A 24,995-nucleotide genomic window follows, 5' to 3' on the forward strand; every position below is an offset into this window, starting at 1 on the left:
GTGGACGAGGTGACAGAGATAATGGAGACGAAGGACCGAGAGGTGAGGATGCACGTAGAGACGGTCACGGTAGCCTTAGAGGACGAACTTGAGGAGACGCACCGAGAAATAAAAGAGGTGAAGCAAAAATTAGAGGAAGTGGAAGAAGAGGTGAGTGAAATTAAGAAGAGACGGACAGAAACTAAGAGAGAAATCCAGGAGGAGGTAATGGAATTGGTACAAGGTCGGTGCTCAACTCATAATGTGCTGCTCACTAACCAAATAAAGAGTTTGCAGGTGGCAAAGGAGGTGCGACGATGAGGTACGGAGGTGAGTGGCAATGTATATGATGTGAGGAAAGCTTCAGTCGGCTTGGGGATTGGTTTGGATCCGGGTGTTCGTGAGAGGCCGTTGGTGAAGTGTGTGACAGGTCAGGTGTGCGAAAAACGAGGTGTGCGAGAATGTCCGACCATGGGGTGTGTAAGGAAAAAGTGCACGCCGAGGAGTGAGTGTGCCGTCAAGAGTGAGTTGGTCGAAGCGCGTGTGCGAGGGGGTACATGGAAGTGCGGTGTGGTGAGTGTTACGGAGGAAGTAACAAGAGAGTGTACACCTGTGGTGAGTGTTACAGAGGATGTAACGGGAGAGTGTGCGCGAGAAAGGTGTGTAACGGACGGGTGCATGAGGAAAGAGTGTGCTGTCGAGAGTAAGGGTGAGTGCGCTGTCAAGAGTGGTAGTGAGAGTGGCACGGAGCGTGAGTTAGATGTGACAGGTGAGCGAGGATGTACACCTGGAATGGAAGGATGCACACCTGGAATGGTAGAGCGTGTGTGGGAATGCACACTTGAGTTGGTCGTGAGGCACGTGGTTGGGTGTGCGAGTAAGAGCACACCTGTGATTGTCACAGAGGAGGTGACCGAGGAAGGGGCGCGAAGAGGTGTGTTGGTGAGGTGTGCGAGCGACGAATGTGTGCCAAAGTGTTCGGTGGTCAGGTGTGTGACCAAGTCGGTGAGCGGAATGAGTGTACCGAGGTGTGTAAGGAAAGGTACGAGGAGCATGGGAACAGCTGGAGGTATGAGCAAGAAAGGGGTAGCGTATGCATATAAGCATGCAGGTGAAGCATCGACGGTAACCGGGTTAGAGGTTAGAACGACTTATAGCCGAATCGGGCCCTCGGTGCGCGTCGGGCAGCTTCGCGTGCCGCGAGGACCAGCGGGGATCCGAACCACGGCGGGTTTGAAAGGACCGCCGTACGCGATCCACGCTGGGCCTCGCTTGGAACGGCCGCGTCCGTGCTCCACTAGGCGGAGCGGGCAGCTGGATAGGAAGGGTCGTCATGGCGACCACGTTTTGTTGAGACGAGCCGGCAGGTCGAGATCGGGAAATTGGATGGCTACGCGCCGAGGTGGTGCATCGGATCTCGGCACGGGTAAGCCCCCGTCCCTGCACCGAATGCGGGACGTATCCAGCCGTTGGCACAAAACGACCCGCGTTCATTGCTCGGCTGTACGAAGCCGGGCTGTAGACGTGAATTGGCGCACCGAGAGGATGTAATAAGTAGACGGGTGATGAGGATAGTGTTTTGGCCCCGAAATTAGAAAAAAAGCAAAATTTGATGATTGGTACGGTGATTAGCAGTAAATGGCAAATTTTTGAATTGGTTGGAATTTGGACGAGCGAAATTGATAGAAGGACCTCCCCGATGTGGTGGGATGGCGAATCCACCATCCCTCGCAGGGGGGCAAATGCGCTATAGTTTATGGGGTTGATGGCAGTGAAAACTAGCCCGGGTGGGTTAGGATATATCGTGTGTAGGGATCTAGCGAAGATGACATTAGGTAACGTTAAGATTAGTTAGTGACTGATACCTGTAGTGGGGACGCAGGTAGTTTAGTGTGGATGATAATGACGTGGGAGCGCAATAGTTTAAAGGGGCGACTGGGAAGCGCAAGTTCAGAGGGGAGTAGTTAGATGAGATGATGCCGTGTGTTTGAGGATTGAACAGGTGTGATTGCACAGGTGTGCAACTGAACAGGTGAATGGAGCAGTGTATGAGGGAGTAGTGGTGATTGCGTGTTGTGTTGACCAAATGGGCCAGGAAGAGGAGGAGGGTGCAGGTGGCACCAGGTATGAGTGCACAGGTGTGCAACAACAGGTATGGAGAATGGTTGTGTGGAATAAATGGTATGGAATAAATGGAGTATTGGAATGGATGGTCGTGGAGTGAGTATGGTGGAAATTGTGGAGTGGAGTGGATGGTGCGAAGGTGTGAATGGGGGAAGAGTGGACCCCCATCACGGATACCCGGGGCGGGTAGTGTAAGTGTTAGGTAGAGGGTACAGGTAAATTGTGGTTGGATATTGGCATCTGTGGTGCGAGTGAAAGAATGGTCTTTGGATGGGTGCATTAGTGTTGTGGAAATGGCTGGGCGTGTAGCCTGTTAGTGTGTGTAGTTGGTTTGGGCACTCCACCACTGTGAGGATGTCGGCCAGGTGAGGCCGCAGGTGGGCTCTGGGAGCCGGTAGTTGTGGATGGGGCCCGAGGATCCGGAGGACGGACCCGGGTAGCCCAGTGCCAGAGGGCACCAAGGGGTGACAGAGCCAGGAGAGGGCCTTCCCCAGTTAGTTAGGTTAGGGTGAGGAGCTAGGTAAGCTCGGGTGGCAACTGCAGTGGTGGAGGTGTGCAGGTGGGTAGACCTGCTGGGAGAGCTACACGTCGCAGCCCAGAAATTGTGCGAGGGCACCGGGAGATGAATCGGGGGAGTGAGACCCCAAATTGAGAAGCACCACAGTTTGGGCAATGGGAATTGGTTTTTAGAACCCATAGTGTAAGTTGGCCAATGGATTGGCAGGGAGAGACCCCGGGTAGTGTAAAGTGTGTTAATGTCATTTAGAAAGTAGTTAGGATGAAGTCTCCTCGCACCATCTGCATCCACTCACCTGAGGTGACAGGTACTCCACACCATGCCATGTTTTGTTATTTTACTGTGCAGATGTTTGGATTGTGAGACGCATCATGACGTGGGTGTGACATTGTGCTTTGTTGTTCCATCTCTTCCTCCTTATGAGGATTGATGACGAATTGGGTGATGGCAAATTTTGGATAGAGGGATTGTGGTGACGAATTTGGTATAGAGGAAATATGGGGAGACGTGACAGTAGCGACGGATTGGTAATGTGTAGATTTTGTACATATGGGGTAAGGGCAAGGGTAGTGTAGGTGACAGGGGGGTGACGTACGGTAGGGACGAGCTTTCTCACTTCGCCCTCCGTACGCATTTTGCCTTGCATTGCCTTATTGACGTGTACCCTTGTGACCTTACCCCTCGCTCAATTGTCTTTCTTTTGTCTCCCACATGACCTGTGCGCCATTGGGTGCCGAGGGGAGCGTGCGTGAGTCCTCCATTGTGCGCCCGGAATTCCCAGAACCAGCTGTCTGCATCGATGCACCACATTATGGACCACATGCCTGTGGCCGAGCACCACTTATGGACCCCATGGGTTGGGGCATGGCCCCTCTGCTGGAACCGGCCATGAGGGCCCGAAATCTTGCTGGCGGACCTTGGCCACAGGGCACCGATGCCCCACAGGTGAACCACACTAGTCGGCCCTGTGGGCCATAAATAAAATAAATAAAAATGGACACATTGGGTGCAAGTTTTAATACAAATAGGCCGCCAGTAAGCAAAGCAAAAGGAATGACAACATCTGGAAGACCAAATAATAATAACCAGCAGAGGGAGCCGAAGAGCAAGAGATCATCTGCAGGGTTAGGGGTTGTTTGGTTATTTTTTTATTCTTGAACAATGGTGACTGCACCGATTGGTGCTTGGGTGTTTATTGGTGCGTTTTTAGGTGCTTTAATGGTGCATCGATGCAGAGCAGACTGTCTCCCCCCCAGAAAGAACAATCACAGGTCCTGGGTTAGTTTTGTAAATAAAAATAGCGTCATTGTAAATAATGCTTCCCACCGTCAGTGTATAGTTTGAAGACCATTCCGCAATTCGGTTAACTGTGGGCGTAAGTCTGTTAGGCAGGGTGCAATGGAGCAGCGGGACACATTTATTTATGTTTTAAAACTGTCGCACTCAGGGTCAGGTTAAAAGTAGAGGGAACTACACCTACGTGTCACACTAAATAAAAGTTGTAGGCCCAGGACGTGCCTAAGAGGAGGAGGGTGCAGTGTTGCGGAAATGAGGACTGTATTTTTTTGATTGTGTGCTGTATTATTATTATTATTGTTTATTCTGCGCCCCCCTACCTCCGGAGCTGTGTAAAGGTGAAAGGGCATCCCATAATTAGTCCACAAGCATACACATCAGCCAAATAATAGAATACCCCTGTTTGATAGTTATCTCTTATTCTGTGTTTTAGGGTAAGGCTGTGTCTCCCATTAATTGAAGTACTCCATTGCACCAGTGAAAGAGAATAGATCCCCTTTCATTCCCATCCCCAAAATCCCCATTTCTTTTACATCCCCTCTGGTGATTGCCAACCCTCGATTGCCAAATTACCTCCCCTCCAATAACCGCCATTGACCATGAGGCAGGGTCGGAGAAGAAAGGCGTGTCTCCACCTCGTCATAGAGGGGCAGAGGGGCGTGCCCGCCCGTCGTCATCAAGGGCGGAGCGAGAGGGTCGCGCGACCAACCAGGGCCGAGGTGAGCACCCCGATGGGCGTGTCAAAAAGGCCGGCGGCTTAATCGCCGGAGGCGCTATAAAAGGCGCGCACGCAAAAGTGAGTGGAGAGAGTCGTGAGGAGTCAGTCAGTGGAGTCGGTGGTCAGTTGGTTGCGTTGGTTGCGGTGAGGAGTCGGTGGTGGTGGTCAGTTGGTTGCGTTGGTTGCGGTGAGGAGTCGGTGGTAAAGAGTGAGTGGACCAAGAACGAGTTGAGGGTTTGGACCAGACGAGTCGGACAAGGCCTGGCAAAGCACGCGACGTCCACAGCAGCCAAAACAGCAGCTTGGGGGCCTGAACGGCGGTTTGGAGCAGGGCCGTGGAGGAACGGCGGCTGCTAGACGCGCCGGTTGAGCTGCGGGACCCCCTTGGACCTTCCTCTCCCTCCAGCCATCCACCTCCTGCCTTTCCATCCTTCTTGTGTACGTGAGTTTGTTCTGTTTGTTCTGTCCTGGGTTAATTAAGTCTGTTTAAGCTAGTATTTTCACTGTGTCACCTGCATCTTCTGTGCTTGTAAATAAACGTGACTGCTTTCTTTTTGCTTATGTGTGTAAATAGTCAATAAATTTAGTAGTATTTCCAACCTTTTTGTCTTCTTCTTCTTCTTCACATCCGTGTCGCCTTTGTCTTTTCCCTATTGAATAGCTGCGGTGCGATCCGGCCAACGTTTGGGTGGAATCGGGTGAGTCGGGGATCCTGTAACGGTCGCGGTTGGACCATCCGCTCGGCCCATCATAACATCTAAACCGCGATCAGTAACAATATTATATCACCTTTATCTATCAATATTGTTGAAATGAAGATCAAATAGCTGTATGTTGAAATATGTTGAAAGTCAAAACTTTACATGGGGTGTACTTACTTTTTCACGTGACTGTATATATATATATATATATATATATATATATATATATATATATATATATATATATATTGTTATGAATTTGGTAATGCAACATCTAGAGCTAGGTAGATCTGAATAGGTAGGTATTCGGCTGTCGTGACAGGGACTCTACATGTAATAAGTTATTGATGTTCAGGCGGTTGTCGGGGTAAGATGTATGAGTGTGGATCTACCTGGAGATTCGAGTGTTAAATAGTGAGGGATTAAAGGTAACGCCCCTGTGAGTCTCACCTAGTAGTCAAACCTTTGTCCATTATGGCACTGCAAACCACATAAACATTAGTTAGGTCCTTAGCGCAACATTAAATAATCCCCTTTCCCTGACAAGGACTTCGTATTAAATTGACAGGAAACCAGGTCAAAAACACCACCACAATTGGCCGCCACCGTGTACACCTCCAAAGGCCTAAAAACCTGGCCGGCACGTGTTATGCCAGGACCGCAGGGTCGCGTAACGGGGGAGATGTCAGGAGTCGCGGGAGGCTTTGATTGGCTGAGGAGTGCGCAATGTGACGTCATCGGCCACCAATATAGGCGACGGTCGGACGCCATTTCAGGAGTTGAGTTGAGTTGAGTTCGTGGCAGGCACTGGCAGACGCAGGCAGGCACCAGAGAGTTGAGCGGTGGTGGAGAGTTGGAGAGGACACGCCATTCCAGTCGCAGTTCGAGTGCAGTTCGGGTTGTAGGGAGTCGCAGGAGACACACGAGAGCACACCCAGTTGGCACTGAGCAGTTCGTTGGCACTTGGCTGCCAGCACTCCCGCGTCGTCGAGTCGAGTGGAGTTGAAAGGAGTCCTTCCTGTCCCTGGTCAAGTGGAGCCGCTGGCCTGCGTCGGACGCGTGGTGCTTGGAGCGAGGGGCCTCGTGGTGTGCGATCGGGCCGGAAGGAGCGGTGCTGGACACCAACAATACAAGACGACAAAGACAGATAAGCCCGATCTCCGCGTATATTTTGAACGACGGGACGTGTTATTTTCGTGATTAATCTCCCTCGTTTGTGTTTGCTGTCAGTCGTGTGGGGACGTCCCGATTTAGGTTTATTAGAATTATTAGATTTACCGGCGGGCTTTTTCACTGGCTTTACTTTTCCTAATAAACCCTTATATTACTTTTTGTACATAATATCTGAACGCAGTTTTCCTGGGTGTTTGATTTTAATAGATAAGGTTGCAGAGCCTTCGCTGCGCCCCGCCATTCCGCGCGTTGGTGTTGAACTTGAGTCCGCCATTGAGTGTTCGCCTCGGGAGTTAAAGTCTCGCAAATCGGTCATCCGTAACTGTGGTGTTAATCACGGTTACGCGACAAGTGGTGTCAGGAGTGTAGGATTTGAACCCGTCGGACAAATTTTTTTGTCCGCGGCGAGACATCGACACGTGCGGACAAATTTTTTTTGTCCGCGGGGCGACATCGACACGGTCGGGCGTACATTGCGTCCGACGTTCGAACGCAAAATTTGTATAGGCGAGGCGGAGAAATTAATAATCAATTGGGCATACGGAGCGCGATATCGCGCCTTCGTCAAATTTAAATTGTGTTTTTGGTATTAAAATAAATACGCGCACGGGAAGGACCTTCCGAAAAGCGGATGTCGGAGGTCGACGAGATGGAAGTACGCAGCGAGGCCTCCGTCAGCGTTGGGAGTGAGCCGGAAATAGGGGAAATAGATGCAGAGGTGAGCCTTGGAACCTCCCTCGTCCCGAGCACCAACTTATCCCCCTCCCCCACCGGGGAGTCGGGAGCAGTAGGAACGGCCCCGACAACCGACCAGATGTTGGGTCAATTGCTTCGAAAAATTGACGGGATGGAAAATAAAATGGAGTCCCAGGGGAAGGAATGGAGGGAAGGAATGAAGGGAATGAGTAAGGATATGGGAGAAATGAAAAGTGGGTTGGAAAATAAAATGGAATCGCAGGGGAAGGAATGGAGGAATGAAATAAAGGAAAGGAATGAACAATTGGAAGAAAAAATTGGGGAAATGGCACAGCAGCTGGGGGAACGAATTGATGGCATAGAAGGGAGAGTGCAAAACCAAATTACGGACAGACTGGGGAAATTTGAGGGTAAAGTAGAAACTCAAATGGGGGAGATGGAAAAAGCCATAGGGGTGGAAATTGAATTGAAACGGGAAGAATTAATGTCAAAAATAGAGGAGGGCGTGACCCAGGCTGTCCAAATGGGGGAAAAGTTGGAGGGTCAGATTGGTGCCACAAATGCTCGAATTGATAAAGCAAATGGGGAATGTTTCCCACATTCTGGCCTGGTTGTTTATCGGGACCGTGTGGATGTCACAACACCCCAACCGGGGGATGAATTTGGAATTGTGCAGCACCAGGGCGGTGGTGCGGAGCAAGAGGGGGTAGAGTTTTTGGGGGTCCATGCGATAGAGCCGGACCGGGTATTTATTGGGGATATTGATCAAAGCCTGGCGGGGCCAGGAATGATTTCTAATGATGAGGATGAGTTGATCCAGCGGCTGGAGACCTGTGACAGTCCCATGGAGGTAGAGCTTGTTCAGGCCCAAAGGAGCCTGGGTGAAGAGGTGAGTTGGTCCGAGGAGGTGGTTGGAATGACCGAGGGGACGCTCACTGTACACTGCTATTTGGAAACAGAGGCTCCAAAATTGGACAACCAGTTGGGGGAGTGTGTTGGCTCCGGGCTGGATTTGGATCTTGGAGGATCGGGAGATAGAGCTTCTGGAGATTTGGTCCCTGTAGGGAATTTGGATCAACTGCAGGGAGGGGCAGAACAACCGGTGGTAGAGGTTGTTCCCTGCAGCTGCGGTTTGGCAGTGGGAATGAAAATTTGTAAAAGAAAATTTAAAATAAAATTACAATGGGAAATTGATTTGGAGCAGCCATGGTGGGGATTGGTCCCCGGGCTGCGGGATCTGGACATGGCGAGGTCATGGGTGATGGCCTCGGGCCAAAGTTGCCCCTTTCAAAATTTGGGTATGCCAGCCAGCTGGGGGGCTGTGATGGCGAGATTTGGACGTGGGGTCCAGCCTTGGGTGTCGAGGTACGAGCTGGGTCCCACGGGGGGTCTGGTGGAGTGTGGCGTCCCTTGTCCGTCGGGGCGCCGTCCGAGCTGGTGGCTCGGGCCGGCAGGGTCACCGGACCCTGGTGGGGGTTAAGACCTCCAGAGGGGTCCGAGGTGGTTTCTCAAGTCTGGGTTGGCATTTATTGAGGACCACTAGGGGGAGGTGTTGTGGGTCGCGCTTTGGTGGTGGCACTGCGGACGGCCAACTTGGGACTGATGTGGTGACCACCCGGGCATGCGGCCTGGCACTCTCCTCCAGGGACTCTGGGACAACCAGCATGTGGTGACCTGGCATGGTGGTTGGTCTATGGACGCGGGTCAAACCGAATGGACAGGGATGGAGATAGCCTGCCGGACAACCATTGGGGCATCTGTGGAACGTGATGGTGTGAGTGACCTTCCACAGATGCTCCGTTATGATTTATGGACTCTCGGGTTGGGAAGAGAGCCATGGGGATGTGAATCGGGAGATGTGTAACGCGCCGAGCATATGGGCCATGCTCGGCTGGCATGTGTATGGCAAAGCATCCTTCTTTGGTGAGGTGAGTGAAATGTGACAAATGGTTGGCATGGGTAATCTGTGGGTTAGATGGAAATTTAAGGGTGGATTTTGAAATGCCATGGTGGACACTGTATAGTGACGCCATTATTGATCCAGGTGAGTAGACCAAAGTGTTGGAGGCTGTGATGAAATTAATAGGGTAGCAAGACACAGCTTTCAACTGGTTGCGGGGGCAACTGTGCTGATATTTGGGACGCGGGATGATGGGGATGTAGTTGTGTAGCCTGAGGGTCAACGTGGTGCTGTGCGTGTCCGAGGTGTGTGGACCATGTCTTCTGGGTGGGTCTCCTGGTGGAGCATGGCTGTTGACTGAACCTTGGTGTGGTCAAGTGTGGGTGAGCACTGGGGGGCTGCAGTTCTGTAGTCGGACTGGGGGATGATGGGGAGGTGCAGGGGACGTGGCTGTAGGGATGCCACGCACTGCGACCGTGCCCCCCAGGGCCGAGGTTGTGTGTGCGGTAGTGTGTGTTGTGGCAGCAAGTGCTCACCACATTGGCCAGCTGGGGCTGCTGCAGCTGTGTTCCTCGCAGGGGGGCCGAAGGATGGATGGTGGGTCGCACCCTTATGGACACTCATGGGCCATGTTGGCGTTTTGACTGCTCACCTTGTCCCGGTGACCCTTGCACGGTAGAGGTGCAGAGCTGTCGTGGCCATAGGTAGTTGTGTAGTGATGATCACCGTTGGATGCGGATCCACATACCTGCCAGTGCAGTGGGGACAAAAGAGAAATTTGGAAGGATTTGGTAGGCCCAATGTGAAATTTTGGGAATTGTATGGGTGGATTGCACTTTGAACCTGACCAACCTGCAACTACCTGCACTTAAGGTGAGTGCTTTGAGGAGTACTGTCCCAGGCTTCAGGATTTGCTTTGGAAATTGGGGACATGTAAATTGGAGTTGGGAGGCGGGTGTGAGTGATGACATGGCCGGTGAGGGGATGGAATGGGAGCCACAGTGTCTTGTGGGTGGCGTATGTTTTTGTATTGTGGTTACGTGTTTTGATGTGGTCGTGAGAGTGGAACCTGGAGAGTGTGTGATGATTATTGGAGATAATGAGGGGTGATAATTGTGCTTTTGGAAATGTGCTTTTGGGAAGATGTGATGGTTTAAATGTGAACTGGGGGAATTTCACATGTAGCAGGCCATGGCAAGCCTTGTAACACCTTTTACACCATCTATGGAATTGTACTGAATTGTGCTGAGTTGTGTGGAGAATTGAATGGCAGTGGGGGAGGAAGTGTGTTTTGGGGTCTTGTGGGTGGGGAAGGTGTGTGTGTCCGCAGGTACAGAGCAAGCTCTGAGGAGCGATGCCTGCGGGCCCCCCTCTGCGGCAATTACCCCTGGCAGCCGGTGGTAACTGGAAATTGGAGCTCGTCGGTGGAGGGTCTGGTTGGGCGCCGCGGGGTGAGGAAGTCCCCCGGTGACCCGTGTTGCTGCGTGAAAGCAGGAGGCAAAGGAGCCTGGTGTGTGTGGAGACCCTCACCGGCGAGGTAACGGCGGAAAGGGGCTGTTGGGCTGTCACGGGGCCAAGAGGTAAAGGGGGGGGGGGGGCAATGAACTTGTAAGTCGGTTGACTTGTTTTTGGGACTGCGGGCACCACAGCCTGATGCGCCCCCACCATCTTTTGTGCGGTACCTCCCCGCTGCCTAGTTGAGGAATGCACACACACGTGAATGACATCAATGCCATGGTCCTGCAGGGGGGTGTATTGAAGAAGAACCTTATTGATTTTTGAAATGCCTTGATGACCTATGGAATGAGAATGAGTGGTTAAGGGGTCTGTGTAGCATGAATGTGGGCGAAATCCACCGAGCCGTGTCACTCACCTGTAACATCTGGACAGGGCCCGTGGAAATTTAGGGGGGATGCATTGGGGATGGCCCCGCAGGTAAGGTTGTGTCTTGTGGCATCCACCGGGGGACGCGGTCTGTAGACCGGGGTATGTACAAAGGTTAGAGTTTTGAGTTTTGGAAAGATGGTTAAGTTTTGTGGTTAAGTTAGTGTTGTGTGTTGTTGTTTCCTCCCTCCACAGGAACAACGAAGAAGATGTACATACTTGCATGATGGTTAAGGGGTTCAGCATGTTAAGGAAGTGTAGGTAGGAAGTCCGACTCACTTCCCACAGCCCTTCCTGATTTATTTCATAGGTTAATTAAGTGTGTGACAGTAAGTGTTAAGGCTGGAATGGTAGCCCTGCGGTGAACCTTGCAGGAGCTACGGTTCCAGGGGGGGGGCTGTGTTATGAATTTGGTAATGCAACATCTAGAGCTAGGTAGATCTGAATAGGTAGGTATTCGGCTGTCGTGACAGGGACTCTACATGTAATAAGTTATTGATGTTCAGGCGGTTGTCGGGGTAAGATGTATGAGTGTGGATCTACCTGGAGATTCGAGTGTTAAATAGTGAGGGATTAAAGGTAACGCCCCTGTGAGTCTCACCTAGTAGTCAAACCTTTGTCCATTATGGCACTGCAAACCACATAAACATTAGTTAGGTCCTTAGCGCAACATTAAATAATCCCCTTTCCCTGACAAGGACTTCGTATTAAATTGACAGGAAACCAGGTCAAAAACACCACCACAATTGGCCGCCACCGTGTACACCTCCAAAGGCCTAAAAACCTGGCCGGCACGTGTTATGCCAGGACCGCAGGGTCGCGTAACGGGGGAGATGTCAGGAGTCGCGGGAGGCTTTGATTGGCTGAGGAGTGCGCAATGTGACGTCATCGGCCACCAATATAGGCGACGGTCGGACGCCATTTCAGGAGTTGAGTTGAGTTGAGTTCGTGGCAGGCACTGGCAGACGCAGGCAGGCACCAGAGAGTTGAGCGGTGGTGGAGAGTTGGAGAGGACACGCCATTCCAGTCGCAGTTCGAGTGCAGTTCGGGTTGTAGGGAGTCGCAGGAGACACACGAGAGCACACCCAGTTGGCACTGAGCAGTTCGTTGGCACTTGGCTGCCAGCACTCCCGCGTCGTCGAGTCGAGTGGAGTTGAAAGGAGTCCTTCCTGTCCCTGGTCAAGTGGAGCCGCTGGCCTGCGTCGGACGCGTGGTGCTTGGAGCGAGGGGCCTCGTGGTGTGCGATCGGGCCGGAAGGAGCGGTGCTGGACACCAACAATACAAGACGACAAAGACAGATAAGCCCGATCTCCGCGTATATTTTGAACGACGGGACGTGTTATTTTCGTGATTAATCTCCCTCGTTTGTGTTTGCTGTCAGTCGTGTGGGGACGTCCCGATTTAGGTTTATTAGAATTATTAGATTTACCGGCGGGCTTTTTCACTGGCTTTACTTTTCCTAATAAACCCTTATATTACTTTTTGTACATAATATCTGAACGCAGTTTTCCTGGGTGTTTGATTTTAATAGATAAGGTTGCGGAGCCTTCGCTGCGCCCCGCCATTCCGCGCGTTGGTGTTGAACTTGAGTCCGCCATTGAGTGTTCGCCTCGGGAGTTAAAGTCTCGCAAATCGGTCATCCGTAACTGTGGTGTTAATCACGGTTACGCGACAATATATATATATATATATATATATATATATACAGTATATATATATATATATATATATATATATATATATATATATACATATATATATATATATATATATATATATATATATATATATTGTTGTGGATCTCGCCGCCGGCCTTCTCCCCTTACCAAGCGGGGATCAGTCCCCTTGTCTTTGACTGGCCGACGGGACCCGGGACCTATGACGTCCTTCCTGGACAGCGCGAAATAGGGTCGTAGGACTAGAATCACTATTACCGAATTAATCGCGCTGCCCAGAAACGAGGAAATAAGCCCCGCACCAATCACGCGTGCTGAGACGACGAACGGTGTGTACACGCGATCCGTGCCATTTATATGGTGAACCCGGTTCTAGCGATCTTACTCGTATCACGCTTAGCCAATGGAGAAATCACAGAAGCGGTCGAATTGGGAAGAAAGGAAGAACAGAATTTATTCATACTATTTACAATGATTCCAGAAAAGAGGGACACAGTGCAGCCTTAAAAACAGTCTTAACTTACTCCCCAGGACAAACGGGCCCATCTCACACACAGACACACTCACACGGGGTTTGCAGCTGCAGGATGATGTTCACCACGTCCAGGGATGGCTCTCGTGCAGCTCCAGGCAGATGGTAAGTTGAGACGGCAGGAGCTCTCCGAGTGTCGTTTGGCGCACACGGGATAATACGGGGCGAACGGTAGGGTCTGGGCTCTGGCGGTTAACACTGGCGGCTATTGCCGCGTTCACTCGCGTGGCTGAAATTGGCGAAATTCGCCACCGGCGCGTCTGGCTGCCTTTCCTTCGGCACGTACGTAATACTGAGATATCGTGTAAATGCCCACAAAGCGAGCGCTGCTTCAGTCAAGTCCTGTTCACCACTCACTCGTGCTCTCTCTCGTGCTCCTTGTAACAAGTCCCTCCAGCGCTAGTCCTTCCTCTCGTGCAAGTCCTCCGATAAGTCCTTCCTCTCGTGCAAGTCCTCCTGGTAAGTCCTTTGTGCAAGTCCTCAAAGTTCTGTGCATAAGTCCTGTTCAAGGGCTTTGTGCCAAGACTTTTATAGGCACGCCCCGCGAACCTTCTAGCACTCACCAGACGTGCCTTACCACGCCCTATCGTGCCATGCCGTTAGAGCCCTGGTTGGCTGGTGGCCCTTACCGTCATCGCCTCTGACGCGCTGCCTTGACGCCGCCCCACCCCGACCCCGTGCTCCTCCCTCTTAGGCCTACCTCGTGTTACTCGACTAGTGAGTGAGCAAAGGGCAGCAAACGCTGCTGGCAGCCAAAGCGTAATAAATGCTGCGGATAGCCAAAGCGTAACAAACTGAGGGATCAGCCAAATGGGGCGCGGGATCAATTATGCCCATGGAGGTGGAAATTGGAGGGTGGACGCAAAATGAAAGGACCTAAACTCATGTCTTTGCACAACGCAGATATTACTAGTGGAAATGGCCTATACTTACACATACTATGACATAACTAATACTCTAAGGTGGCCTACATTTTGCTCGTGGACTAACTATGGGGGGGCAACCCTTTAACCTTTAATGATCAATATGTGCCAATCTCAAAACCGTAGCAATATATATATATATATATATTGTCGTGTGATTCCCCTAGGTGAACACCACAGGGATCACGAATAGCCAATAGCGAGCTTTTACTCCGAAACGTTCAGTTCAATTGCAGACTTTATCAATGCGGGGGTAGGGGAGGAAGCTGAAGCGCCTACCTGAGCAATCCCGCCGGGCAGTCTTCAACCTGCAGAAAATAACTCGAACAAAAACCGGGTTTAGAAATGTACAAGGAAAATATCAAAAGGATTTATTAAAACGGATTCCGTTAACAAGAAAACGCAACGGTAAAACTAAGTTCCTAAATGGAGCGCTCCCAGAACAGACTTATAACATCGACAAAGGGAAAGGATAAACTGAATAAAATTAATTATGTGTGTGTGCACTTGTCTCAATCGGCTGTGGTATTTCTTCTCAGGAATCGTCTTCTCAGGAATCAGAAAACCCGCACGTCTTTTGGCGCGCGCACACAAAGCCAGACCTCGCTGTATGGTCCGTCTTGGACGGCAGGTGTGCAGCTTGCCTGCCCAGCCATACCGGCCTCCGTTGTCCTTGCACACCAAAGGATGGTATCAGCAAGAGTTTCGAGGACCAGGGGTGAGCGAGAGGCAGGAACATCGAGGGACAGAGGAAGATGCGAGAGGCGAGGAAGGGCGAGAGGTCGTCGAAAGCAAGATGAAGGCGTGAAGGGCAAAAGGCAAGAGGTCGTTGAGGGCAAGATGAAGGCATGAAGGGCAAAAGGCAAGAGGTCTTCGAGGGCAAGATGAAGGCGTGAAGGGCAAAAGGCAAGAGTGAAAATGTCGGTCCTCGAGTTATTTTATCGTCGTGGCGTGACGTCATCAGTGCTTCTCCACCAATCAGCGCGCCGCTTCTTGCTCGCCTCTGACATCATCGGTGGTCCTTGCCAATCGGCGCTCTGCTTCCTCCTCGGCCTTCCCTCCACCAATCAGCGGGTAGCTTCTTGCTCCGCACTGGCCAATCACAAGGCCCTTCTTACCCCCATCCTTCCCGTTGGTCAACTCCCGCCCAATAGCGTGTTGCATTCGGGGCCTGGTGTTGGTGTAGCGGCTAGGGTGCCAGCTTAGGATCCAAGGATCCTGGGTTCGAATCCCAGTCGATCGCTGAATTAACGCCAGGGGGGTTGACTCAGCCTGTCATCCTTCCGAGGTCGGCAAATTGAGTACCAGTACACTGGTAATTCCCTGTTTATCGTAAAAAGGCAACAAACAGGGTTGGCGGCAGGAAGGGCATCCGGCCGTAAAACATTGCTTCAAAAAGGGGACCAAAAAACAACAACAACCACGGTCCCCGAAAAGGCCAACCCCCGCTTTGCGGGGGGAAATGGCCTCTAAACGGTGTTTTTTAAAATTTATTTAGTGCAATTAATGGGAATTTCCTCACTTGTGTCTATGGTGCAGTGCCAAAAAGGACAAAGGATAAATCACATGGGGTAAGACTTGCAAGGGATAATTTATCCTTATGCCCTAAGCTAGTTAACATGCCCGGCCCCCTCGTGACGGGGACGAAGATAAACCTTACTCCGACATTTGGTTAAACAGAACTTATTACATGGTGATGGTTCTTACCCGACATCCGGAGCATGATACCTACACAAATCTACCTGACTCTACATATCACTGCCTACCCGACAGACATAACAATATATATGTAGTCGAGGCTTGTGGAAGACCTAGCACACTGAACGGATAAAGACGTAACAGACAGTAACAGACCAAAACAGGACGCAAAACACGCATTCATGAAGAGGGAAACTCCAAGGAGGAAAAACTGGAAAATTCAGAGGGATTTTGATGGGGTAAACCAGGGTTGGAAATATCATGGTTTTGGATTGAGGACAATCTGAGATGGTGGTGAACATCTTTCGTGAAGACCTCGAGGGAAGAAAGAGATTGAAGAGGAGGTGTAAGTTCATTCCACAGGTGGGGAAAATGAGGAACAAATGAGTGGAGGTGAGCAGAGATCCTAGATTTAGGTGCTTTCACCAGAAGAGAGTTGATGGTGGGTCGTGTGAGCCCTGCAGTAACCTGGTGAGGACAAAGCATAGGAAATAGCAGAGGGTGCAAGACCAGACAGACCACTGAGCTGTGTGTGATGGTGAAGTGATAAGCCCGTTAACTCAGCTTCGGCGCGGGAGATTCCAATGATCTTGAAGGCCTTGGTTTCCACAGCGTCAAGCTGAGCAAGATGTGTGGCAGACGAGCCAGCCCAAAGGTGAGAACAGTACTCCATAAGGCTGCAGATGAAGGCCTTGTAGGTGGATAAGAGTTCAGGTGTGTCAATGAAAGACTTTGTATAACAGAGGATGCGCAGTCGGTGACTGGCTTTGAAATGTGGCCAACGTTGAAATGTGGTTTGCCCAAGAAAGATCATGCCTGATAGTGAGATTGAGGAGTTTGATTGACTGAAGTTTGATTGGAGTCTTAATCTCAAGAGATTAAGAAAGTGGATGAGGGGTTGGGGAGGGAGATTTTCAATATTGTCCTTTCGGAGACAGATAGTGAGAGTGTGAAATTTCTCAGAATTGAAAGACATATTCCAAGTGTCTGACCAGCTGGTGATGTTTTTTCAAAGTCTGAAGAGATGGCTTAGGCTGCAGCCTACCTGTTTAAAAGATGAGGGATGTAACGGCAGAGATCATTGATGAAGATCAAGAAAAGGGTTGTGCCCAGAACACTGTCTTGGGGCACTCCAGCCTTTACAGGGAGAGGAGACGAAAGGATTACGTTGAATGTCACATTTTGGTTACGAGAGTAGAGGAAGTCAGAAATTCGTGTATGGAGTTGCCCTTGGGTGTCTTTGGCAGACAGTTTGGAGAGCAAGGCGGGATGCCAGACTGTATCAAAAGCACGAGATATGTCCAGTGAGACGTTCCTGATCTCATGTATGACATTGAGGGCCTCCATCCATTGTTGGGTGAGTAGAAGCAGCATGTCCAAAGTGGAGTAACCTGGCCTGAAACCAAATTGGTGATCTGAGATGAGGTTTTTGGAGAAATGGAAGGATTTCATATCAACTGCAATGATGGATTCCATTACCTTGCTGATGATTGGAAGTAAGCTTATAGATCTGTAGTGTGGGAATCAAGGTTTACACCTTTGTTATGTAATGTAGTGATGTTGGCAGATTTCCAAGCAGATTGAGGATGACCTAGCACAAATGACAGGGTGAAAAGGGCAAAGAGAAGATGTGCAAGACTATCAGGGCAGGTTTTAGGACACGTGAGCTGGTACCGTCCGGTCGAGAAGCAGAGTAAAGGCAGAGGGTTGAAAGAACCTTCTCCACCTTCTCAAGTGCAAAAGACAGAGTCCAGGAGCAGTTGGGTATGACAACCCAGTTTGGTATGACAGGGCAGGATGGGTACCGAGAGTGAGGGGTTGGGGACACAATATTTGGAAGCGAATACAGAACTTTTCACGAGTGGAGTCAGCTGTGGTGTCATTTGAAGAGAGGGAAAGGAGATGGACAGGTGTTGTTTTCTGGCTCTCCTGAGAGTGGACACACACGTGTTGCGGACTTTTTTGAAAGCACTGTGAATGCCTTCGGACGGATTTGCCTTTCGGGAAGAGAAGGCAGGTTATTTCAGAATAATTGCCTCACCACAGAATTCAGTGTACCATGGGGCAGGAAGAAATGCAGGATAATTGAATATCAGAAGGGATGAATCTGTGCATGTTGGAGAGCAGGTTTCTGTGGAAGATAAGATTTAAGTGTGATGGGTGTGGGGCAACGTTTGAGTGCAAGGGGTGCGGGGTTAGACTGCAAGGGGTATGGTTTCTATTCTTACCTCCTTTGCTGCCTACGCAGATCTCTATTTGTGTGCTGAAATTTGCGATTATATTTTTCATGACAACAAGCTTACACTGTCATCTGTCCTTCCTGGCAGGAAATTCTGCTGTGGGTAAGACAGCACTGGTACAGGCGTTCCATGGAGATGCAACTCTTTTTGCCAAAAACTACAATATGGTAGGACCATGTTGTTGTTTTTTTGTATACTTAGTCGAGACTTGTATACAAGCTAACGCATTCAACATATAATAAAGGGAGCAGGGAAACAAGAGGGGGAGGGAGAGGGAAGCACAACAACAGTAGGGAACAGGGACATCAGGAGATCTGTGAAAGAGAGAGGGCTGGGGCGGGGTACACGGGATGCACAAGATGGATTCTACAGGGGCTTTAAGGAAAGAAAACAGGGCATTTGAAGGAGGTGGGTTTAGGGTGGATTAACATGGGTAGAAAAGATCAAGGTTTTGGATGGGGGAAGAGAAGAGATGGTGGTGAACAGCTGTTTTAAAGACCTTGAGGGAGGAGTGGGATTGAAGAGAGCGTGAGAATTTGTTCCAGAGGTGGGAGAAAAGAGGAATGAAAGAGTGAAGGTGAGGAGCGAGTCTTGGTTTTGGCATGAGTGAGTCTGCCTTTGGAATGAATTTCCGTATCTATCAATGAAATACACCTCATGGAAATGGATTGAGCAATTTCAATAATCATGTGTTTGGCAAAATGCAGGCTCGTGCACTATTTCCAGCTACCAAAAACTCCTGTTTCAGCGTTTTATATTTTTACCATTTCAAAATTAAATGGCCCAAGTACACAAGAGCTTCAAGTATGACATTTCATGCAAGTGGAAGGCAGTTCAACAAACTCTCTACTTGGAGTGAGGAGACGATTTGTATGTCAGGTCACATAATTCAACGACCAATTATTTGTGAGGTAAAAAGGATGCTTTACCATTCCACTTTGTTCTCTTTTTCCAAGTGTCGCTCTATGAGTGATTTTTCATTGATTTATTGAATAATATATTATTATATATTATATAATCAAATAATTGATTAATTATTTAATTATTCAATTAATCACCTAATTAATTATTTTTTTTAAGCTACAGATTTGGATGAAACGATGTTGGTTTAGGTATTCTATTAGCCAATTGATTAATAATTTAATTATTTTACTAAAGCGCGGCGTTACGCGCGCTGCTTGTGAGCAAGGAGGAAGCGGACAAGCGGTAACATATAAACGTCTTTATTGTAAGACTACACTGTAACACTGTACTGTCCCGGGCTGGGCGCCCGGTGTATATCATGAGGCCACGCCTACCCCTGGTGCGTGGCCACCGCCCACTTGGTGCGCGGAATGATGTCACCACGCCAGTGGGCTTTTGTGTCCGCCACACGCGCCCCCCCAGAATTCCCGCGCACCTGGAGGGCCAGTTTGCGGGGCAGACGAATGACCCGGCCGAAGCGCCCCCTGGCGATCGGCGGCGTCCGGGGTGCAGGGATGCCAGGTGGGATGCCCCTGGCTGCCCCTGGGATGGGTGCAGGACCGGGGGGCGGCGGGGCTGGGCGGTGCCGGGGGTCCGCCCGCAGGAGGGCGGCCCCGACGTGGGGGTCGGGCCACTGGCGGTGGATGGTCCACATCGAGGTGGGCCGGCTTGAGGCGGTCTACCGAAACGCGGTCAGGAGTACCGCCGATGTCCAGGGTGAAGTGCTTCGCCCCGGTCTCCAGCACGCGGAAAGGCCCGTCGTACGGGGGCCGCAGTGGTGTCCGATGGGCATCGTGGCGGACGAAGACGTACTCCGCCGTGCGAAGCTCCGGGGCGACGTGCGTCGGTGGGTGCCCGTGGCATGCCGTTGGCACCGGGGCGAACCTCTGGGCGGTCTCTTGTAGAGCGGAGCGCTGCTGTGCCGCGGACCATGGTGCCGTGGAGTCGGGGAGGAACTCGCCCGGCACCCGCAGCGGTTGCCCGAAGACCAATTCCGCCGCGGATGCGCGCAGGTCCTCCTTGGGCGCCGTCCGGAGGCCCAGCAGGACCCAGGGGAGCCTGTCGACCCAGCCGCCGTCGCGGAGGGTGGCCCGGAGCGCGGCCTTCAATGAGCGGTGAAATCGCTCACACAGGCCGTTAGCCTGGGGATGGTAGGCCGTGGTTCGGTGCAGCCGGACCCCGAGCCCCTGCGCAACCGCCCCCCAGAGCTCCGAGGTGAACTGGGGGCCGCGGTCGGATGAGATGTCTGAGGGGGCGCCGAACCGGGCGACCCAGGTGGCGATGAAAGCCTGCGCGACATCGGCCGCCGTTGTCGACGCCAAGGGCACGGCCTCCGGCCACCGGGTGGTGCGGTCCACCATGGTGAGGACGTAGGTGAAACCCCGCGAGGGGGGCAGAGGTCCCACCAGGTCCACGTGGACGTGGTCAAACCGGCGTTCCGGCACCGTGAACGGGGCCAACGGGGCCTGGGTGTGCCGGTGCACCTTGGCGCGCTGGCACGCGAGGCACGTCCTGGCCCAGCCGCGGACGGCCTTCCGGAGGCCATGCCAGACGAACTTGTCGGCGATCAGCCTTTGGGAGGCCCTCGCGCCCGGGTGGGACAGGCCGTGGATGGCGTCAAACACCTGGCGCTGCCAGCCCGCGGGCACGATGGGGCGAGGACGCCCGAGGGAGACGTCGCACAAGAGGGCCGCGCCCGCGCCGTCAAACGGCACCTCGGTGATGCGGAGGCCCGTGACGGCGGTCCGCAAGGCCTGGACGTCGGGGTCAGCGGCCTGGTCCGCTGCCATCCGGGCATAGTCGATGCCGAGGTGGACTGCGTGGGCGACGGCCCGGGAAAGGCAATCCGCCACCGGGTTGTCCTTCCCCGCGACGTGCTGGATGTCCGTCGTGTACTCGGACACGGCCGAGAGGTGACGCTGCTGCCGGGCCGACCACGGCTCGGTGACTTTGCCCATCGCAAAGATCAGCGGCTTGTGGTCGACGAAGGCAGTGAACGCCCGGCCCTCGAGCAGATGGCGGAAGTGCCTGACCGCCAAGTGAAGTCCGAGCAACTCGCGGTCGAAGGTACTGTAACGGCGTTCGGGCGGGCGAAGCTGCCGGCTAAAGAACGCCAGCGGTTGCCAAGCTCCACGCACCCATTGCTCATGCACTGCGCCCACCGCGTAGTCCGAGGCATCGGTGGTGAGGGCGATCGGTGCATCGGGCGCCGGGTGCGCGAGCATGGTGGCGTTAGCCAAGGCGAGCTTCGCGCCCGTGAACGCCGTGTCCATCTGCTCGGTCCAGGTAACGTCGCCTTTGCCCGGCTTACCTCGGAGAGCTTCGTGCAGGGGGCGCAGGAGCTGGGCGATACGGGGCAGGAACCGATGGTAAAAGTTCACCATGCCCAGGAACTCCTGCAGCCCTCTGATCGTGCGGGGGCGCGGAAACCCCTTCACCGCCTCCACCTTGGCCGGTAGGGGGACGGCTCCGTGCCTGGTGACACGGTGCCCCAGAAAATCGATTGTGGCGGCGCCGAACCGGCACTTTGCGGGGTTCACAATCAGGCCATGCTGGCCCAGGCGTTCGAAGAGCGTGCGGAGGTGGCGTAGGTGCTCTTCGCGGGACGCGCTGGCGACGAGGATATCGTCCAGGTAAACGTAGACAAAATCCAAGTCGCGCAGGACGCTGTCCATCAGTCGCTGGAACGCCTGAGCCGCATTCTTCAGACCGAAGGGCATGCGCAAGAACTCGAAGAGTCCGAATGGCGTGATGACCGCCGTCTTCGGGACGTCCTCCGGCCTGACGGGGACCTGATGGTAGCCGCGTATGAGGTCCACCTTCGAGAAGAAGGACCTGCCCGCCAAACGGGCGGAAAAGTCCTGAATGTGGGGGACGGGGTAGCGGTCGGGAGTCGTGGCGTCATTGAGACGGCGATAGTCCCCGCACGGTCGCCATCCCCCGCCGGGCTTCGGCACGATGTGCAGCGGCGACGCCCAAGCGCTCTCTGAGCGCCGAACGATGCCGAGTCGCTCCAGGGTAGCGAACTCCGCTTTTGCCACCGCCAGCTTCGTCGGCTCGAGGCGGCGTGCCCGGGCGTAGACCGGTGGCCCGACGGTGGGGATGTGATGGGCCACCCCGTGCTTGACGGCCCCCGCCGAGAAGGTGGGCCGCGTGAGGGCCGGGAAGCCGGCGAGGAGGCGGGTGAATGCGTCCGCTGCCGGAAGCGTACAGACCAACGTGGCCGAAACCGAATCGTTCGGCAAGCCGCTTGGCAAGCCGCTCGTTGAGCTGGGCAACGCACAAGCGAGCGAGCTGAACGTCTCGGCCTGGACAAGCCGTCTGCGCTTGACGTCGACCAGGAGCCCATTAGCGCACAGGAAGTCCGCGCCAAGCAGTGCCATGGGCACGTCGGCGGTGACGAACGTCCATCGGAAAACCTGCCCTCCAAACCGCAGAGAGAGGCAGCGTTTTCCGTACGTACGGATGGGCGTCCCGTTCGCGGCAAGCAGCGCGGGGCCCCCACCCGCGGCGTGCTTGTCTGACGTGCCGGCGGGAATGACACTCACCTGCGCTCCCGTGTCGCACAGGTAACGGCGCCTGGAGAAGGTGTCCGTTATGAACAGCAGGCTGTTCGAATGGCCGGCGCTCATCGCCACTATTGAGCGCCGGCCCGGGCGTTTCCCGACCCGTTGAAGGAGCACGGCGGATGACACCGCCGAGCTTCGTGGCCGAACTTGGCGTGGAACCAGCACCAGGTGGTGGAGCTGGAGGAGCGCGGCTGGCTCCGCCAGGCCGGTGGAGTTGGCGGGTTTCCCCGCGGTGGCGGTTTTCGCCACGGCGGTGGGCGGGGCGTGGCGGCGTTCACGAGGTGCATATCAGCATGCTGCTGAACATCAGCGTGCTGTAGAAGCTGATGCTGTGGAACATGCTGCTGAACATCAGCGTCGAGGGCCGTGACGGCCACGCCGACGCTCGCCCGCATGTCCGAAGCGGCGAAGTACCTGTCCGCCTCGGCCGCCAATGCTCGGGGTTCCGTTAGCTCGGTCCCGGCCAACGCGAGGCGGACCTGCGCTGGAAGTTGGCGCCGGAAAAGCGCCCGGAATAGCGAACCGGGGGCTTCGTCGCCCAACAGTGACAGCATATGGTCCATTCGGACCGACGGGCGCGTCTCACCGAGCTCGGGGAGATCCAGGAGGCGGTCGGCCCGTGCGTCGTCCGTAAGGCCGAACGTGGCTAGGAGTAGCCGCTTGAGTGCCTCGTACTTGTGGCCGTTCGGTGGGTGGCGAAGGACGGACACAACTCGAGCGGCCGTGCCGGGCCCGAGGGAGGCGACGACGTGGCAATAGCGCGTGTCATCGCCGGTGAGGCGCCGAAGCTGAAATTGGGCTTCGGCCTGGACGAACCAGACTTCGGCCTGAGCCTCCCAAAATTCCGGAAGTTTGACGAAGTCGGCCATGGCGATGGCGTCGCGTGTGGAAGGATCGCTCCAGCAGATCCAACGTCGAGGGTCACCAGTAAAGCGCGGCGTTACGCGCGCTGCTTGTGAGCAAGGAGGAAGCGGACAAGCGGTAACATATAAACGTCTTTATTGTAAGACTACACTGTAACACTGTACTGTCCCGGGCTGGGCGCCCGGTGTATATCATGAGGCCACGCCTACCCCTGGTGCGTGGCCACCGCCCACTTGGTGCGCGGAATGATGTCACCACGCCAGTGGGCTTTTGTGTCCGCCACATTACCATTATTATTTATTTATTTATTTTCATTTTAAATCACTTATTTATTTTATTTGTCATCTGGACAATATCTCAGACACCTTTTGAGCTAGGAAGCTGATATTCAGACATGACAGTGACCAAGTGATGTGGCTATAAAGGATATTTTTGATTTATTGATTAATCAATTAATCGATTTACTATTTATTGATTAATCAATAAAAAAAAACTTCTTTCGATTAATGATTTATTTAATTAATTATTCAAAAAGTTAGAGCTGCGGTTGAAACATTGGTGGTTGAGGTATGCTATTAGCCAATTGATTAAGAAATTATTTTATGATTATTATTTATTGATTTTAAATACGCAATTAATCAATCAATTAATTATTGTACACCTCTCCATCCCAATACCGTGTCTATGTGCTGCGCTGGAGGATGTTATTTATTTATTTGGCATGGGGGCGGTGTACTTTGAATGTATCTGTACTTGCAGAAACTTGTTGAACTTCATTTTCAATCTGTTTGTGTTCGTCATTTCCCTATTGATCCAGCGCTTTTCGCACATCACTATAATATAATATACTCTGCTCCAGTCTGTTTGTTTGTTTGTCCATTCATGGATGGGGCTTCCTCCGTTGAGGGAGGGGATACACCCGTTCTGGGAGGAGCTTCAAAAACAAATCTCCACCATTTTGTTTTCTCCGCATACCTCTGAGGCTCCTTAGGCCTCTGGTGTCTATTTTAAGACTTAATCAACAAGTCTCCTATCATAAGAAGGTACGCTTTGAAGAACCAAAGGGACATTTTGATTATAACTCATGCAAAGGAAACAAGGTAATGCATGTTTCGGTCAGAGCGATCGTGGCAGCGGTTTATTATACACTGCCCAAATAAGATGCGTTTTCACAATGCAGAGGAAATAAATAAACACAGAGGGGAAATTACCGAGAGATTTTTTCGTTCTTATTTTAGAAGTTAGGTGCACGTACACTTTAAAGAAGTTTATTTGAAATTTTTATTAAAAAAAAAAATCCTTTTGTATGCTGTCGCGAAAAGAGTAATTTTGGTTTTCGCCGGACAGAAGGGTGTAATGTAATGCCCATATACACTGCCCACAATACTTTTTTCCAGGGACTTTTCCATTTGAGCTGTATTCTTTATACAGTAGTCACAATAAAATGTTTCATTGTTTAGACGTAGTCACAATAAAAAGTTGCAATTCTTTGGTACTCTGCCCTAGAGGAGACGGGGACGGGCGGAGCTTCGTTTATGTTTC

General features: G+C 52.3%; 1 protein-coding gene across 2 annotated transcripts in view; it reads left to right on the top strand.

Annotated features, from left to right (window-relative positions):
• LOC137434233 (intraflagellar transport protein 27 homolog) overlaps window positions 1-24,995 on the top strand; it is a 91,536-nt gene that overhangs the window by 18,529 nt on the left and 48,012 nt on the right. For both annotated transcript variants that reach the window (XM_068127031.2, XM_068127032.2), the window contains exon 2: window positions 18,145-18,224. In XM_068127031.2, the coding sequence (XP_067983132.2) occupies window positions 18,145-18,224 (80 nt within the window). The remainder of the gene's footprint in view (window positions 1-18,144; window positions 18,225-24,995) is intronic.

This window comes from Myxine glutinosa, chromosome 10, assembly GCF_964187855.1.
Source record: "Myxine glutinosa chromosome 10, kmMyxGlut1.1, whole genome shotgun sequence".
Lineage (NCBI taxonomy): Eukaryota > Metazoa > Chordata > Myxini > Myxiniformes > Myxinidae > Myxine > Myxine glutinosa.